Source organism: Camelus dromedarius, unplaced genomic scaffold, assembly GCF_036321535.1.
Source record: "Camelus dromedarius isolate mCamDro1 unplaced genomic scaffold, mCamDro1.pat HAP1_SCAFFOLD_114, whole genome shotgun sequence".
NCBI classification, from domain to species: Eukaryota; Metazoa; Chordata; class Mammalia; order Artiodactyla; family Camelidae; genus Camelus; species Camelus dromedarius.
In genome coordinates, this window is record NW_026989787.1 from 5,933,723 (window position 1) to 5,953,784 (window position 20,062).

At 33.5% G+C, this 20,062-nt stretch overlaps 1 protein-coding gene across 1 annotated transcript; it reads left to right on the forward strand.

Annotated features, from left to right (window-relative positions):
* Positions 1 to 432: 432 nt before the first annotated feature.
* On the forward strand, positions 433 to 18,983 carry LOC116151692 (N-acetylated-alpha-linked acidic dipeptidase 2-like). Its single transcript, XM_064483815.1, has 9 exons — positions 433 to 591; positions 1,892 to 1,957; positions 2,767 to 2,830; positions 4,174 to 4,241; positions 6,205 to 6,409; positions 7,707 to 7,814; positions 9,708 to 9,822; positions 10,209 to 10,271; positions 12,501 to 18,983. The coding sequence occupies exons 1-5, from the start codon at positions 475 to 477 to the stop codon at positions 6,250 to 6,252; spliced, it is 363 nt and encodes a 120-aa protein (XP_064339885.1). The 5' UTR covers positions 433 to 474; the 3' UTR covers positions 6,253 to 6,409; positions 7,707 to 7,814; positions 9,708 to 9,822; positions 10,209 to 10,271; positions 12,501 to 18,983.
* Positions 18,984 to 20,062: the final 1,079 nt, after the last annotated feature.

Consider the following 20,062-nt stretch of genomic DNA (forward strand, 5'->3'; position numbering starts at 1 on the left):
CTTGTTGAGTTGGTGAATTTTTTAAAATGTCTTAAAACATTTTGTTTTTACAAAGATTACAGGAGTAAGAGAAGATAAATTTTAATCAACTCTTAATATTTTTTTCCTGGTTGATGTGATATAATTAAATGTGGGGACAAAAGGTAAATTCTAAAAGGAGACACTACCTTGATGGTTTTCTATGGAGGAAACTCAAGCAGGAGGAAGTTTAATTTAAAAACATAAATTACTGCTCTTTATAATACATTCTAAGTTGTCACTCTTTTGAATGCCTTCCTTTCCAAACAGGTGTGTTATTCTGGGAGATCATCAGGACTTCTGGGTGTTTGGAGGTACTGACCTAACCAGTGGAACTGCTGATTTATAAGAAGTTGCCCAGAATTTTGGAAAACTGATTAGTAGAGGTAAATAATGTTTCCTGGGCAAGTGATGACAGAAAGTGACTTGAGTGAATTTTCCTTTGTTTTTAGGCAGATGTACCTAACCATGTATGTTAACAATGATTACAGGCTGGAGACCGAGAAGAACTACCATTTTTGCCAGCTGGGATGCAGAAAAATTTGGACTTCTGGGTTCCACAAATGGGCTGAGGTAACTAAGACAGAAAACGTATCTTCTTGGTCAACATGTATCTCAGGGTAATCACAGATGTGTTCCATTACCTGATATTGTTTTAATTTGGATAAATACTCAAGAAAATTTAAGAAATAGAGTTTGCTTTTGCTTTTACATCAGTTTGGTAAAACAGAACAACCTCTTAATTACTAAGTACAAACCAAGTTTTTCATTATTTTTAAAATATTTTAGTTTCTATTTGTATTTGTTTTGTGATAAGTAAGTAAAATCTGTAAGCTCAGAAAATAGTCAAACCTAGGAAGCTGCTTCTGACAAGTGAATTAGCTTATTGAAAATCTGATATAGATCCTTGGCATTAATTTTCAAGTTTTTACAGTTTCCTTGGATTTCTTCTATCTAGGAAAACAACATGCTCTTTTAAGATGGTTATACTCTGATTATAGTCTCTCCTTTATGGATTCCGTACTAAATTGTAACCATAGGTATATTTTACCATTTACAAAAGTGCCTGATTGGGAAGTATAATACAATGATTTTGTAAATTGAATTACTCTAAAATTTCAAGGATTTATTTTTAATTCAATTATGATTAATTTTCATTTGTCACTGGCTCTTAATGCTTTATTTTAAAGTGTCTTTCATAGGCCCCCTTCTTTCGTCTTCTTCCCTTAGGCTCTCTGTCCAGTAACTCTAAGTTCTTACATGTTCATGGTAGGCTTGTGTGTTTTTTTTAAAGGCAGGTGCACCAAAAAGCACTTTCCTGTGACTATCCTCTGTTTTGTTCATCATTTATGAGTCCAAATTTTATAGAATTGATTTGAAGGATGTCATATCTTTCTTATCATTGTGTCTGGTTTTTAAAATGCTTTCCTTCTGACTCATTTCTGCATACTTTAAAATAATAATATGAATCAAATAAGTATGGGAATAAAATCACAGTTACTTGTATCACATTTGATTCCATGTATATTGCAAAGCCTTATTATTATGTTGGTGTTATGAACATGCATTTCATAATACACTTATTTACATGAATCAGATCTTATTCATTAAGGTCATTTACTTTTAGAAATATGTAATTTCTTGTGAATACATGTATATAGAAATACATGTGTCTTTCTATAATTTAAGCAGCTTAGAATACAGATAAAATAAATCCAAGATACAAGATAATATGCCTTACATTAATTTAAATTCATGTGAGTTAAAAGACAATTTGAATATTGTTTCCCATTTTCTACTAGCTTCTTGATCATATTCAGCAGCACATTTACCTTTACATATATTTAAGGAATCTTTTTTATTTCTACTGTAGCTCTGTCATAATGGAAACTCTGCAGCAGAATCAGCTGTCATCTATCCCGTGTGGCCAAGTGCAGAGGTGAGAATTCTCATTTGTGGGATGACCACTCACAGCTTTAAATGTTTTTACTGTAACTGCTCTTATAAGGTAGCAAGCTAGAGAGAGAGAGAGAGAGAAACAGAGAGAAGAAGAGAGTTCTCTCTGCATATTCCCATGTGTGTGATGGCATTAGTCTTCTTCTGCTGTATTTTTCTAGAATGTGTGTGCATGTGTGCATGTATGTGTGAGGGAGAAATGTCTTGTCTTTGTCCTAATAGCCACTCTTCTCTCCCTCTAGTTTTTTCTCTATCCTCCCCTCCTTTCTTTTTCTTTTTCATCAATATCTTCTCTTTCAAAAAATTCTTGATAAATCAATTTTCCAACTTCCTCACTTTTAATATGGTAAAGTTACTTGGATCCCCAACGTCAAGGGATCTCATACTTTAATGTCTGTAAGGATTGCCAGGGACACCTTTTAAAAGTACACATTTCCAGGCCTTACTTTGAGCAGTTCTCTTCCAGTAGATCCAGGGTGAGGCTGAGCATCTCCGAGCCTTCCCCCTTCATATTATGGTGCAGGGGATCAGGGGCAGTTTTCCTCTGGGTCTCCGTGCTGTTGCTATGAAAAGTGGCTACAGCATCACTAATATTTTTCTTTCTTGTTTTAATTGCATTAATATTATCAAGCAGTTAATAGCATTTTCTTAAAATTATGGTCAAAGGCATAGGCGTTTGATTTATAATGGTACCTGCAAACCACTCTTTTACTGAATTAATTTGTTTGTTTTGCTTGTATTTCCACAATTGTAAATGCTGTGAGTTAAGTGACTGGTTTGCTTCAACTACAGGAGAATGTGAAAACACTCCAGGAGAGAGAGGTTGCATATATCAATGCAGACTCATACACAGAAGGTAAATTTTATTTCAGATTGTCATTAAATAGTATACCAGTATTTAAGTCTATCAACTCCAACTCATAAACTAGGATTATCCTCTTTCTATGAGATGCCTCAATAATACCTCCATTTCTCCATTTTACCAGAGAGAACATTATTATGATTCAAATGAATCAATATGATTCATAACTAAGCTATTGATCCTAATTTCTTTAGAATATTTCCCATTTGCCTATCTTGGATTACTACTTAAACCTTTAGTACTTTTGACATTCTTCCTGTGGAGCTATTTTTAAAAGTTGGGGTAAAATATTTCATACAGAAATAGTTCCTGTATGTATTGGACCAACTCTGAAATAAGCACCCACTACAGACTTCCTTTTGACCCTGACATGTGGCATGTGCATCTGTAGGCTTTCATCATATTATGGTTATTTCTAGGTAAGTGTCACAGGACACATGTTAGTTACTGACATGCTCTAGTCTAAAGTCTTGATATTGAATTGAATGAATGAATAAAAACATGAACATTATGGCCTTACCACTTCCTTTGCCAAAGACCCCTAGGTACTGCTGCCGTAATGAGCAATGGCCCTTACTGTTACTGCAGGAGCTGCAGCCTTAGCAGCAGAGTCCGCCTCTGCAGTCTCCTATCCCGAGTGTGTGCTGCAGCCTCTCTGGCTCCTGAAGAGTTATTTCCACCTTGTGTTTTAGTTTTAGCCAGACTGTTTGTCTGTCTGTCTATTTATCTACCTACCTATCTATCTATTCTAAAATCTTATTTATTTGTTTTTACTGAAGTACATTTGATTTATAATATTAGTTTCAGGTGTACAGCAAAGTTACACAGTTATATACATATACATATACATATACATATACATATACATATACATTTTTAGATTCTTTTCCATTATAGGTTATAATAAGATACTGAATATAATTCCCTGTGCTATACAGTAGGTCCTTGTTGTTTATCTGTTTCATATATAATAGTGTATATCTGTTAATCCTGAACTCCTAACATCTCTCTTCCCTTCCCCCTTTCTCCTTGGGTAACCATAGTTTCTTTTCTATGTCGTGAATGTATTTCTGGTTTGTAAATAAGTTCATTTGTATCATTTTTTTGTTTGTTTACATTCCACATATAAGTGATATAATTTGATATTTGCCTTTCTCTGTCTGACATCACTGAATATGATAATCTGTAGGGTCCACCCTATTTTTAATTCTCCAGGAATGATGCCTTCAATTTGAAATCTGTTATATCTTGTTTATAATTAGAAAATAAAGTTAGAATTAAATACAGGTTTGAAGTCCATTTGGAGGTGTTAAAATACTCTCTTATTTATTTTGCAGGCAATTATACCCTCAGAGTTGACTGTACACCTCTTCTTTTCCAGTTGGTATATAAACTGACAAAAGAGGTATGTAAATAGATCTGTCATAATGTTTTCTGTTTAGTAGATAAGTCAATAACTTTTGTTTTCTAAATTACTAATATTTAAACTGGTGACAGACATAGCTGATTTGTATAAATAACAAATCAGAATGAGCTTTAATACACTTCTTACGTGACATAACTATGAGAACAGTAGTGCTAGTCTCTGTTCTAATAATAGTTCCTAATAATTGTATACATTTGTTAAAATGTGCAGGGTCTATTGTTTCATGGGGCAGAGTCTCTTTGATATAACAGAAAGAATACTGAGCTGGGATGGGGAAGCCTTGGCTGTGAAGATTGCCTTGGCTATTCATTCATTCATTCATTCATTCAGCAAGTATTTATTGTGTGGTTACTATGTATCAGGTCCTATGAAATGAATTCTAGCAGCTACAGTGATAAAAGCACAAGGTTTCTGAATCCAAATACTTTATAATCTAGAGAGGCCACAGACCTGTAAATGAGGACTCATACTTCACTTGAATATTGGATACTATATACAGTGGAGGACAGTTGTGGAGGAGAGAAGTTAAAACCCTGGGGTAGCTGGTGAGGTTGGAAAGCATTAGAAGGTGTTTACAGAAGGATTAGTGGTTAGGCTGTAAAATGGAAGGATGTGAAAGTGGGGAGAAGGTTTCTCCTCAGAGGACACAGGACCTAATAAAGACATGGATGTGTGAAAGAACATTTCCCGACCTCTGGGTAATGCAATATAACCTAAATGTAAGGTGTTGGTGAAAAAGCTGGCAAGAAATGGGGCCTGACACATAGGCCTAAGTGTTCATAAATCTGGTGATGGAGAAATTAAAGAATCTTTAACAAGGTTGTATATTATCATTTTTATTCATTAGAAAAATTACTCTGTATCAGTGCATTGAATAGGTTAAGCTGTAGTAAGTCTAAAAGCAAAATGGAAATAATTCCACATAATTATTTAGCGCACAGGAGTTTATAAATACTAGTTATTGATGTAAAAAGTACTCTGAAAATGCTAATGCACTCTGAATCTCTAAAAATTATGTGATCTACTCATTGAGTATATGTGTGCTTCATTTAAATAACCCCCCATTATAGAATTTAACTGTAAAAATATTTCTTTCAAGTAGGTATCACTTAGATGACAGTGGGAAGTAGATGTCACATCTCTGTGGTCCTGTTTCCCAATCGCCCTTCATCTTGCCCTGTCCTTTTCACTGTTAGTGTCTTTAACATCTCATCCTCCCAAGTGAGCATTCTCCCATGCCCATCACAACTCCCACCAAACTGGGAAGCTTAGGTCCTTGATCCTTTTATTGAAATGTCCCATAAAAACATCTTATCTAAAAGCACGCTGTAAAGACAGCCCTTGTTGGGGAATCCTTCTCAGGAGATACACTTACACTCTGTCCTACAGAGGAGGCTCCTGCCTTTATAGGAGGGGTAGTAAGAATTTTAGAGCCAAGAAGGAGAAGCTTAGGTCTATCCCCTTTGTACATTTATTTAATAAGTATTAAATGTGTAAGTGGTTACCATAATGACAGGATAAATCAAACAGAGATTCTGCTATTAGTGTGTTACCTGTGTAGCCAGGAGAGACTATGATCAAGAATTTTCAAATCCAAGATAGAGATTAATATCACCAAAGTGAATACAGATAAAAGTGTGGGAAGCAAAAAATAAATATCTTAGTTTATTATTTTACATGTTGGAATTAAACAGCCTGCTTAATGGGAAATTGCAAGTTTTTTTCCCATTTTAAAGCCTCTTTTATGTTAATTTGAATTTAATTTTCATGCCACTTTATATACAATATTTTTGTCTTTCAGAGTTTTTGTTTTAGGTAGTTTTTTAACAGTTTAACTGGGAAATTAAAATGTATCTTTAGAAGTTACATTATCAGGATGAACTAATTAATTGTCCAGAAGAGAAGAGTGAGATTTTATAATCTTTTTTGATTTGATTGTCAGTGGAGGAATCAGACATCATTCATCTGGAGAAATGCTGTTGGTTGCTGAGGGCTCAATCCCAAACTGGATGATTTGATTTAGAGACATTTGGCCCATTGGCTTCACCACCAATTTGTCCATCTCTGAGTGAAGATGGGAATCCTTCTATTTTGTACAAATGTTCTTTGGTAAACACGTGAGCCTTGTTCCACCTTTGGAGCCTTGTGTAAGTCGGTTTGCCTTTCTGCACCTGAATATTCTCATATATAAAATCAGTTTGACCAAGACAATCATTATGAAACTGTGCTCCAGTGCGGTGCCTCAGCATCTGGTGCAAGGTCAGGGTGGTGGACACTGAATAGGCAAAGCTCTAGCTTCCACACGTGACCTCACCTCTTCCTCAGCTGAGTAGTGTCTATTGTATTTCTTTTATATAGAAGAAGGTTCCACTGCTGTATCCTTCTCCCACCCTTAAAAAATTAAGAAACCACTGGACTAGACCATCTCTAAGGTCCCCACTTAGCTCTAAACTTTTCACTACTATATATATATACTATATATATATATAGTATATATATATATTAAATGAGGTTTACAAGGAGTAGTTGTGGCTGATAATCACAAAAACTGTATTTGAAATCTGAAAGCTTGGGTTCTGCTTCTGATTCAGACCTTTTTAAAAAAAATTTCTTACTTTTAGCAAGTCATTTAACTACTTCTTAGCTTCAATTTTCTGCTCCTTGAGGGCACAGAATTAGATTCTTGAAATAGTCTGTATTCTTCAGGTTTCTAGTGTGTTTTAGAAATATTTGTTAGGGGAGCTAGAACAGACAGGGCTTCCACTTCAGCAGTGCAGTTATGTTTTTACCTTTTTAGAATTAGAGATTGAGAAATCATTTCATTTGAAAACAATGATTCCATTTATTTTTTATGAAAAGTTTAAAATCCACAGGATTAGATTATAAATTGCCCTTTATTTCTGAAATTTAATATATTTATGTATACAGATTAAGTGGTACAATGAAGACTGCAGTACAGAATTTCTTTCTCTTATAATATAGTGTGTTAGTTTTCTTTGCTTCATGAAGGAGCTGTATGAAGCTTGTTAATAACAACACAGTATATCTTTGATAGAGTTCAACTTTTCTTCTTCTTTTTTCCTTTTTCTTCTTAGTCTTTCCAAATTAGGATAATTGTGGTCTCTGACTTTTTTCCAGTTACATTTTTAAAATATACTTTTATTTTTTACATTCTACAATCACTTTAGACTTTTGGAATTAATATAAGATAGAGACAGGTAGGCAGACAAAACCAAACACTAAATGATAGTATTTTCTTCTAGGAAGTTAAATTTTGGTTATAATTATTCCAGGGGGGAAAAAAAAACTTCCTAAGACAGTGGAAACTACTGATAACTTTGAAAAACTAAGTCAGTTTATGCGAGTCATGCCTCCTTTCATAAGCATGTCATTATTAACAGGAAGTTTGTTGGCTGTGATTTATTCTGTGTTCCTATTTTACAGGTTTATTTAACGCTTTTGGTGAAAATCATGACAGCCACATAGATTTTAAGGAGATATCCTGTGGGTTATCAGCTTGTTGCAGAGGACCTCTGGCTGAAAGACAGAAATGTAAGTGTGTTAAACATCACACAATTTGGAAGCTATACAGAGAAATAAATTAGCATCCATTCATGTAAAAAATCATCTGATTAAAGCTTGAATTTTCATCCCTTTGGCAAATAGCAATCTCTTGCTGAGGTTTTACTGAGGTCAGTGTAAAGTTCAGTCATCTGTTCTTTTTTACTGTGGAGTAATTTAAGATCTTTGTTATTAATAATGGTTGATTTTCCAGATGAATGTACAATTCATGATAAATGAACTACATCATTCATGATGTGTTTGAAAATGTTAAGCATATAGAAAATATTTTCTGGTAGTCTATATAGAAAATTTGTCTTGCTTAACTTGAATTCCAACTTATTTTCTAGCACTGTGTATATTGATATTTTATTAGCAAAATTAAATTTATGATAAAACAATTTTATTAAATACTAAATTTATCTTTTAAACCTAGCTAAAATATTATAGCATAATTTATAAGCATATTACATTAATAAATCTTAAACATATTTGGTTAGGAAAATGCAGCAGTTTACATTTAATTGGAACCTAATTCTTATATATTCACTAGGGTCATTATCTCTGCATCTTTGTAAAATACAGCTTCACAAATACTGCATATTTTGGGTATGATACTTAATAGTTCAATATTCTTTAGTAATGTTGTACTGTGATGCACTCAATTTAATAGCATAATTGTTACACGGGTGTGTGAAGTAGATAATTATTTAATCTTAAAACTTTAGATTTCTTTTATCTTCCCTGATAGTATACCATTACTCTAACCTAGCTTTGTGACAGATTATATTTTCACATTAAATTTCTGGTATTAAAGAGGCTGAAGTCTTTTTTTCTCAATTGAGGTTAATTATTGTCTTAAATTTTTTTTAATTTATTTTTTGCCAGTGGACTAGTGGAAGTTAACCAACTAGACTAACTAGCAATTTTGCTGATATTGATGTTAATTAGCAAAGTGCTGATATTTCGGATTTTTAGCTTGTTGTATATAAACTTCATTGAAGATTTGAAATTGTTCTTAGGCAAAAATATTGGGTGCACATTAATTACATTGGAGAGGCAAAATCTTTATACAGTCATCTCTCATTATCTGCTGAGGATTGGTTCTGAGACCCCCTCAGATACCAAATCCATGGATGCTTAATTCCTTATGTAAAATGGCATAGTATTTGCATATAACCTATGAACATCATCCTGTATACTTTAAATCATCTCTAGGTTACTTGTAATACCTAATATAATGTAATTATTTGTAAATACAATGTAAATGATATGTAAATAGTTGTCAGTGCATAGCAAATTCAAGTTTTTCTTTTGAGAACTTTCTGGGAAAGTTATATATATATATATATTTTATATATATATATATATATATATATATATATATATATATATATATATTTTTGATCTATTGTTTATACCTGTGAATTCAGAACCAATGGATACAGGGGGCTTACTGTACCAGCTTTTTGTTGATTCTTAATGTAGATGGAATATTTTCAGCATTGTAAGAATCAACTCTGAAGTGATCACTTTTAAATATTAGAAATTAATTTAAAAGCTTGAATTACCTTCTCAAAATCTGTGAGATATTGTATAGTAACTTGGCCCTTTTTCAGTTTGCAAGAAATTTAACTTTAGATTTAGGTGAAGGATAGAGTTCTCTAAGCTGGCTAATGATATAAGGAGAGAGACTTGTGAAGTTTACAGGAATTCCTACAAGTTCAAAGGACTTTAATGACACAATCTCCTCCAAATAAGAACTTAATCCAGAATGTAGTTGTTTGAGGAAGTAAGTAATTTTACTAGGGCAGCTTGTAATAAAATGTATTATACTTCAGAATATGAAAGTAATTTCCCTCCATAAGGGTTTCTTTTCTTTAGTTTGCTTCAAGGTATTTGATGTTGACGGTGACGGAGTTCTTTCTAGAGTTGAACTGAGAGACACGTGGTTGCACATTTAGAGGTCTGGAAGGACAACTGCACCGATGATATCCTGGTAAATTCTGATTGCATACATCTTCTTGCATGTAAACTTCCAACAGGAACATAGAGTGAAGAATTTTTTAAAGGAGGTTGAGAAAAAGATTTCTTACTACTTCTAGGTTCTATATTATGCTACTCAAAATATTCATAGCCAAAGATGCAAAATTGGGAAGAGAATTTGCCTTAGAAAATTTAATAAACTGAATGTATTATTTAAAAAAAAATTAAACCATTGGAAAATTGTCATAAATTTTTAAGGTAAACAAGCAATCTATTTCTGTAATTAAAAAAAAAAAAAAAGAAAAACCTTGACCGAAAATACTTTATACTTCAGCTACTGGCTAATAAAAATGATACCTTCTCCTTCCTAACTACTGATTTGTGTTTCTGGATTTAAAGGAATTACACGTGGATGTATCCAACATTGTAGAAGACCCATAGAATGCGCATGATACCACAAAGGTGAGTCTAGCAGAGACTAATTTATTCTTTTCTAAAAATACATTATATTCTGAATTGCTATACATACCTTACGTATACATACTTGAATCTCTTCTACATCATCCCTGCTAAATGCTTATTTGGACCTGTCGTTAAAATACCTCCAAGTTGTCCCTAAGGAAAGCCCATTCCACCTTCAAACAACTCCATTAAGTGTTATTTACATAAAAACATTATATTTTATAAGCTAGGCATTTTATAAAAATTAAGTAGAGACAGCCCTTGCCATTTGTAGTTTATAATCTTTACTTCTCCCATTTTAATACATTATGGTAAGACAAAACTTATATTGAGCAAAAGAAGCCACAGAATAAAAGAACACATTGTACAATTCAATTTATATGAAGTTCTAGAGCAGAGACAGAACTAATGTTAATAAGTGTTACAATAGTGATTTTGGAGATGGGTGATTTAACTGGGAAGGACCATAGGATATCTGGGATGATGGAAATTATTTTTTATCTCAATCTGGGTGGTGTATATTGTTTAAAAAAATTTTTTTCAATAATATTGGTGAGGGTCTGTCCTAAGTTCTTTAATAGCAGCCAGAATAATTGTATAATAGCAGAAACGAGCATGTACTTTACAAAGAATAAAGCCTTGAATTTTTTTAGTTTCACAACATTTATTAAAGATATTATAATAGGTTTGCCTTAATGTCTATGTATCCCTGTGAAACTGAAGATAATCCATATATGTGAGACACATATGAGTTAATTTGACCCTTTCTATTCAAATGTTGACATGTACCAAGTAGCAGATGGTAGGATGTAGACCATAGTGGTCTTATACAGGCTTAGAAAAATAAGTAACATTTTTTTTTAATCACAAATCCAGAAGAAATCATCATAGTCTTATTAACTGACACTCAATAGAAATAAATAATAGAAATGAATTTTTCAGGGCTTGATCTTTGTTTGGCAATTCAGATAACCATCTTCATTTACTTTTCTGCCCAAAACTAAGGTAGCCATTTCTATTTGGTATATATGAAAACAGAAACATAGGAAAGTTTCTGTTAGGAAATACCTTATGTAGAGATACAATTTCCATTGCCTTTTTTCTGGGTGTTTGATAAGTATGGAGGTTATCATTGCTGTCTATTTTTGTGTAAGACCGAGTTTCTTCTTATGACTGTACTTTTGAACATTAAAAAAAAAGATCATTTAGCTGCTCCATCTCCGTGTAACCATAATAATGAAATGGTAAAAATTTAGAATACAATTTGGACCTTTCAACCAAACCTATTACCCATATTCACTGGTGACTAGACTGTGACAATATTACCCATTATTTTGTACCATTACATTGGTATTAATATACTTTAATGGAAGTTGCATCATGAAAGCCAATAAGTACCATCACAGTGCTTTAAAATCTTTTCTTATAATGAATGGTATTATATATTGAATGAATACATGAATATCATTAATAATAAATAATATTAAGTATCATTAAATAATAAATCATTAAATAATAAAAATATAATTAAGTAATAAATGCTAAGAACATTATTATTCATCTAGGATTGTTAAGGTGATTGTTCAAAACATGAAGTAAGAGGCATTTGGTTATATTTTTGCCTCCCAAGAAATATTGTCTACTGTATATAAATGTAATTTTTGGTACACTTTGACACCAAAAAAAAAAAAAATACTGCTTTACTCAACTTGTGAAAGTAATGTTAAATTTTATTTTGAGGAAATGTTAATATAGATACTCACTTATTATATATATTTAGTTCTTTTAAATCTCTTAAGAAGTCTAATAATGCCAGATGTTTTAAAGAAGATCTTAGAAAATTGTTAGGGTCAAAGGGCATAATCCAGAGAGTTTGGAAAAATGCTTTCAAAGTTAGTAAATAATCCTTTTTCTCTACCCAGAACCTTTTGTGGGTTCTGTTAGTAAACTTCACCTTGAACCAGAAGATACTGTGAGTTATTTCCCAGGTCTTACTGGAGGAAGATTTTTGGTGATAAATTGCCCAAGTTATGACTCACTACTTCAGAGTTGGGTTACTTTTGAACTTATTTTTGCTGGGCTACTTTTAGATGAACACATAGCATCTACATTAAATCATTAGTTTTCTTTCAGGCAAATGACCATTGCAAGTTTAATAAAACAGATTTTATTCAAATAATATAAGAAAATGAAGATTTAAGATGTTCTTATATATTGTTTCTCTTTCAGAATGGCCATCTTAACTCTAGAAGAATATCAGATCTGGAGTGTGAAAAATGTTCTTGCCAATGAGTTTTTGAATCTACTTTTCCAGGTATGTTTAAGGTAAATGACAGAGACCGAGGGCAGTGGTACCAGTAGTTCTACATCTTTTCCATTATGTAGTAGTTAGACAACTAGACTACAAACCATATATTGTCAAAAGAACTGCATTAACCTGTACACCACCTGCAGATGGTAAGTTAGAGCATGTGTGCTTCTCAGAGTCACAATGTGCATGATAGGAAAGTAGAGTATAGCTGATAATGTTTATCTTAGTAACTCATGATAGAGCAGATTATAAACACATAGAAAAGAATTTAAAATGTAAAAGCCATTATAATTTGCTATTTTTCTTTACTTTTTTTTTTTTTTAAGACCCTTCCTAACAAGTAACGCAGTGTGGACAGAGACATAGATCATAAGTTGGCAGCTGTAAATTTTTCACAAAGTATACAATCTTTCCAGTTAGGAGGTTATTTTAGATGCAAAGCTGTTTCTTAGTTTTCTTTTTTTTCTTTCTTTCTTTCTTTTTTTTCTTTTTTTTAATTTAATTCTTTAGAAGGCCCAAAAAAGATTGAAGGAGAAAGGAGGAAAGAAAAGCTGTCAGGGGTGAACATGAAATCATAAAACTTGCCAGATTTTAACTATTTTCCCAGTTAAAGTAGTTCTCTTTGCTCCAATTTAAAGAAACAACTTATAGTTTCCCATTTTTCATAGTTCTTCATAAATATATGTTGATTTAATAGTATTTTACAGGGTGTGAGTAGGGACAGACTGGAAGTTCAAGATTTGTAAATACTGACAGTATATATAGAATAGATAAACAAGTTTATACTGTATAGCACAGGGAAATATATTCAAGATTTTGTAGTAGCTCATGGTGAAAAAATATGAAAACAAATATACGTGTATTCATAAAGGACTGAAAAATTGTGCTGTACACCGGAAATTGACACAACATTGTAAACGGACTATAACTCAGTAAAAAAATAAAAATGAAGATAAAACTTTTAGAACACTATAAAAAAAGTAGTATTTTAAATTTTTTTTATTTTATTCTCCTTTTCTTATAAAAGCACCCGTATGAAGATCAATAAGACTTGATATCTTTATATCTATCATGATCCTCCATTGTAAATACAGAGTAAACTGCCTGTGACACAGCTATGTTAGAATAAATGAAAATTGAACTCTTCCTGACAGCTAATAACTAATGTATATTTAAAGCATATGAAATCTGATAAGCCTATGATACCCATTTAAATCAATCTGTTGCTCTACTGTCAGTTATCAGCCAGGATCTAAGTTGATGTCTTTATAAAACATAAATACATATAAAAATAATATAAACCTACTGTAAACAGAAATGACTTGCTTAGTAATATGAAAATGGTGCAGCTATTTTAATCTCATTTAAAATGATGTCCTCAATTACTTTAAGTTATCATTAATTATATAAACATTTTGACCACTTAAGTTTGTGTCTGAGTCATCTTGCAGCTCTTACATAGCAAAGCATTTTGAACTTTTATATTGCCTTTCCTATTTTCTAATGCTTATCAGGGACTTGCATAGGCACTATTTTTTCTATGACTCTATAAACAGATGTATGCCTGAGATTTTCTTTTGTGTCTCAGTGTCTCTAGCATTATATTACTGACAGATTTTTTGTTGGTTATCAATCTAATTTTTTCTTGGTATATATAGTCCTTTCAAATATATATATATATGTAGTCAGTTTACACTGTTGTGTCAATTTCTGGTGTACAGCACAATGCTTCATTCATACATGAACATACATATATTCATTTTCATACTCTTTTTCACCATAAGTTACTACAAAACAGTATTGGATATAGTTCCCTGTGCTATACAGTATGAACTTGTTTATAAATTGGGAGTTTGATTTGCAGGTACTAAATATTAACATTACATTTTATGATGCTCACTTTATCCCATATTCAGACATGCTTTTAAAACTTTATGTTCACTTAATATATAAGTAAGCAGACTTACTCTAAATTGTTTTATTTTCTGTCTGTTTCTAAAATAGAATTAGCTAGTAAATTCAATGATAAAAGCTTGAATTATACTTTTATTTTATTTGCCAAGATTCCACTCCTGGCTGACCATTTTGGGTATTTAAGTATAAAGTAAGTAAATGTCAGTAGAATTAGGAAACCATTCCTGTGGTAATATTATTTTCAGTCCTTTCAAATAAACTCAGTGCCCAATATTTTGCAGAGGAAGCATTCTAAACATGATCAGGGTCTTCTATCTTGTACGTTAGTCAGAAAGCGTCAAATGTTAAACAGTTTGATAAACAGAATAGTGCACCACACTGACCCCTACCTATATCCATGCTCTAATCCTGAAATCTGTGAATATGTTATTTTATATGGCAAAGGGGATTTTGCAGATGTATCAGGTTAAGGACTCTGAGACAGGGAGATTAGCCTGGATTATCTACATGGGCCTAGTCTAACAACAGGAGTCCTTAAAAATTGAAAATCTTTCCCAGCTGTGGTCAGAAAGATATGACTTTGGAAGAGGGATTAGAAAGCTGTAAAGCTGTTAGCTTTGAAGATAGAGGAAGGGCCATGGGTAAAGAAGTGTGGGTGAACTCTAGAAGCTGAAAAAGACAAGGAAATACATTCTTCCTTTGACCTACAGAAGGGCATAGTGCTGCTGACATCTTGATTTTTAGCCAAGTGATACCTGTTCCTGACGACCTACAGAACATTAAAACAATAAGTTTGTGTTGCTTTAAGCTGCAAAATTTGTGATAATTTGTTACAGCAGTGATAAAAATAAGTATAGGGGAGATAATCCAAATTTATGGATTGGAGGGCTCAACATTTTAAAGATGTCAGTTCCCCTTCAACTGATTCAAAGATTTACATGTGCACATCAAAATCCCCAAAAGTTAATTGTTGTTACTGTTTTTTTGTAGAACTTGACAAGCTGATTCTAAATACATGGAGAAGCGTGAAGGGCCAATAGCCAAGATGATATTAAAGAACAATGTTAAAGGACTTATTATAAAACAATATTAAGTCTATGTGATAACTACCTAAAGTTAGACATATAGACCAATGGAACAGTATTGAATTAAACCCTGTACCATACATGAACAGTAATTTTAGATAGATTATAAATCTAATAAATTTGAAACATAAAGCAAAGCATCTGGGGGAGGGTAAAGCTCCGGTGGAATGTGTGCTTAGCATGCATAAGGTCTTGGGTTCAACTCCCAGTACCTCCGTTAAAATAAATAACCTAATCCCCCACCAAAATAAAGCATCTAGAAAATAGTGTAGGAGATATTTTAATGACTTTGAAGTGGCAAAGAGTTCTTAAACAGGACACAGCACTAAACATAAAAGAAGAGTTTTAAGTTGGACTTCAGTAAAATTAAGAATTATTTTTATCAAGAGATACCATTAAGAAAGTGAAAAGCTAAGCCACACGGTGGGAAAATATATTTGCTATACCTATATCCAACAAAAGACTTGTATCTAGGGCATATAAAGAACAAAAACCAGTGGAGAAAAAGGCAGAACCTTAATATTAAAATGTGCAAAAAAATTGAACAGGTGCTTCTCACACACATAAAAAAATCCACATAAGCTATGAAAAGGGGCTGACCTCTTTAGTAATAATGGAAATACGTACTAAACCCACACTTGGAACACCATTAGGCATCCACTAGAATAGTTAGTTGTTAAGTGATACGAAGCATTGGTGAGGGCAACAAGCAATGGGGACTCTTACACATGGCCAGTGGGAATATAAATTCTTACAAATACTTTGGAAATAGGCTTTTTGAATGAAAGTTATATATGTATATGTGTGTGTGTATATGTGTACACACACACACACACACACACCCTATTACCAAGGGTAATCCATGTGTGTACCCTTCAGAAACTTCTTCATCTGAGCACCAAAGGACATCCAGAAAATTCTCATAATCACTATTTGTTATACCCCCAAATAGAAAATGACCCAAACACTTTTCAACAATACATGACCATAAGTGGTGGCACATGCATACAAGTTGTATACTTTAAAGCAATAAAAATAAATATACTAGTTTACAGAAAACACTAGTGGATGAATCTTACATAATTTTGAGAGGAAAGTATGGGACCAAAAATTTCAAAAGCAAAAAAGCCAATCCATGGTGGCTGAATTTAGGATGGTGAGTCCATCAAAGGGGTGCCATAGTATCTGGGAAGAAACCCAAAGTGGAACAGCAATGTTCTGTTTCTTGACTGGATGAAGGTTACATAGATGTGTTTACTTTGTGAAAAATCACTGAGCTGCATACTTAAGATGTGTTCACATTTAAGCATGTATATTATATTTTCATTTTTTAAAAAAATGTTTGCTTGCAAAAAAAGATATCCAAAGCCTAAGTATTTATTAGTAGGAGGATGGATAAAACAAATGATAGTATATTCAAATAATGGAATACTATTCAACAATAAAAATGAATCAACTACTGATACAAGGATGAACCTCAAAAGCCTAATTTATACATCTCATTGTCAGGTAAATTTTAACTCAGAAGGTAAACAAAACTGTAAACAGGCATGTGCCCTGGGGGGAGGGGTGCTTTAGCCTTTGTCTCCTCAGACCTGTGCCATTACTGGCACATCCCGCAAGAAGAGAGGCAGGGCTCAGCAACAGCTACCATCTCCTCCTGTGCATAGTGCCCGGGCGGGGGCATGGCTGAGGCCTGAATCTGCACGTGGGGGCTCCACAACCTCCTAGGCAGGACTGAGACTTGTTTATAGCCTGAGGCAGGGAGGATCTTTCTACCCTGACACCTCAGAGAACTTGTGCTGCCAAGAGAAACAAGGAGCTCAGATTTGGCACAGAGCGTAGGCGGGGCTGTTCCGCGGTCTTCCCCGAGCCCACCTACAGACCGCCTACCCGAGGCAGAGCAGGCAGCTGCACAGAGCAGCGGAGTGACCAGCACCAGGAGAGGGCACAGCACCTGACCACGGTGCTGGGATGGGGTGTGATCTGCCCACCTGCCTCCCCCTGAGCCCAGCATCTGACTGTGACATCAGGAGGGGGAGTGACCTGCCCGCCCACCGGGTAAGAGCTCAGCTCCTGACCTAGTGTTAGGAGGGGGCACAATCTGCTAGCCAACAGCCACTGAGAGCAGCACAGATGAGGGCGCCAACAGAAGGCCTATGAAACAGCAAGCTGAGTTCGCGAAGCAGGACGAAGACACAAAGACCTCTCGATCAAATCATTAAGGGCACACCATCTCCAGGTTAATTAGGTAACTGATACTCCTTAAGCCACGGTGCCAGAGAGATATGAGCAATGTGAATAAACAGAGAAACCACTCCCAATTAAAAGATCAAGAGAAATCCCCTGAAAGCATGATCAAGGAAATAGACATTGATGGCCTACTAGATCAAGATTTCAAGAAAAGAGTGATCAAAATACTGAAGGAACTAAAAGAAATATGGTTTAGGGATATAAAATATGTCAAAAATGAAATAGAAACTATAGAGAAGAACCAAGTAGAATTAGTAAACTCATTGGCTGAGATGAGAGCTGACCTAAAGGCTGTGCAAAGCAGACTAGAAAATACAGAAGAACAAATATGTGATCTAGAAGACAGGACAACAGGAAGCACCCAATCAGAACAGCTGAGAGAAAAACAAATAAAAAACAATGAAAACAATATATGTGACCTATGGGGTAATATAAAGTGTGCCAATCTATGCATAATAGGAGTTCCAGAAGGGGAAAAAGAACAAAGGGGATTGAAAAGGTATGGGAAGGACTCATGACTGAAAACTTCCCAAACCTAAAGAAGGAATCATATCCAAGCACAGGAGGCTCAGAGGGTCCCAAACAGGAAGAACCAAAACAGACCCACACCAAGGCACATCCTAATCAAGATAGCCAAAGTCAAGGATAAAGAAATGATCCTAAAGGAAGCAAGAGAAAAACAGAGTGAGTTACAAGGGAACCCCCATAAGGTTTTCAGCTGATTTCTCTACACTGTTTACAACAGCTAAGACATGGAAACAGCCTAAAATGTCCATCAACAGATGACTGGATAAAGATGTGGGATATTTATATGATGGGATACTATTCAGCCACAAAAACTGACAACATAACGCCATTTGCAGAGACATGGATGCTCCTGGAGAATGTTATTCTAGGTGGAGCAGAACAGAAAGAGAAAGAGGAATACCATATGAGATCACTCATGTGTGGAATCTTAAATATATGCAAGATCTTGTGGTAACTCACAGCAAAAAAAAAAAAGTGATAATGAATATATGTACGTTCATGTATAACTGAAAAATTGTGCTCTACACTGGAATTTGTCATAACATTGTAAAATGACTATTACTCAATAAAAAATGTTTAAAAATAAATAAAATAAAATATAACCTTTAAAATACTGTATAATGAGAGGTGTGATGTTCTAGTATCTGTTCTAAGAAGTACGTTAGACACACATAATAGCCAATGGTCAGAAAGATCACATGTTATCAGCTACCACCCCATGCAAATTAATGGCATTTAGTAGATATTCATATATGTGTGTACATATATAAAATGTGTATTAGTATATATGTAAATCAAATAAAATAATTATATTATAATCTAATGTAAAATCATATCAGCAAGCACACTGTGCTGACATTAGTGTCTTGGTGTAAACAGATTACAATTTTTCATTGAGTTTTCATAATGGGATAATATTGTGAACCAAGTGGAAATTGTAAAAAAATGTTACCCAAAAAAAAAAAAAAAATCCTGACTACATGAAAAGATGCACAGTTACTATAAGGGCTCCCCCCTTATTTACTATCAGTGTCAGAAAGTCTCTTGGAATAAGTTAGCAGAATTAAAAACTCTAAAAAGACACAAGAATGCACTCTCTGTTAAAGAAACCAAAAGAAAAAACAAATGAATGGACAATTAAGATCCTACAGACAAAAATACCAATTTTTATGGGAAATAGCCTTAATATAAAAAATAAGGAGATTATATTCTAATTTCACTTTTTGAATAAAGATATACAAAATTTAGCTGAATACTTTCGTATTTTGCACTTATGAAGAAAAAATGTATTTGCAATGAAAAAGCAGCCATTATCCTGCCTTTTGAGTATTCTAAAGTTTTAGGTTTGAATATATTTCATCTTAAATGGTCTTAAGCACTATGCACTGGTTGGTGTTTTAAAAATACCAGTGTGTGTGGAACTTCTAAAAGTGATTCAAAAAAATTTATATTTTTGTAATAATTTAGTAACGGCCCGGATATTATTTTTAACAAGACTACTCACCATGGAATGCTGCAAGATTTTTTCAATGAGTTTATATTCACACATGTTGAAGATTGTCACTATATTTTGAGAAAATGTCAACCATGGCAGTATTTTGACTTGAAAACGAGATAAGATGAGAAGCATATTTTAAGTATAAAATAAATGATTGCATGCCTTTAAAGACAAGAATGTAAAAGCATGATAAACTCTGACT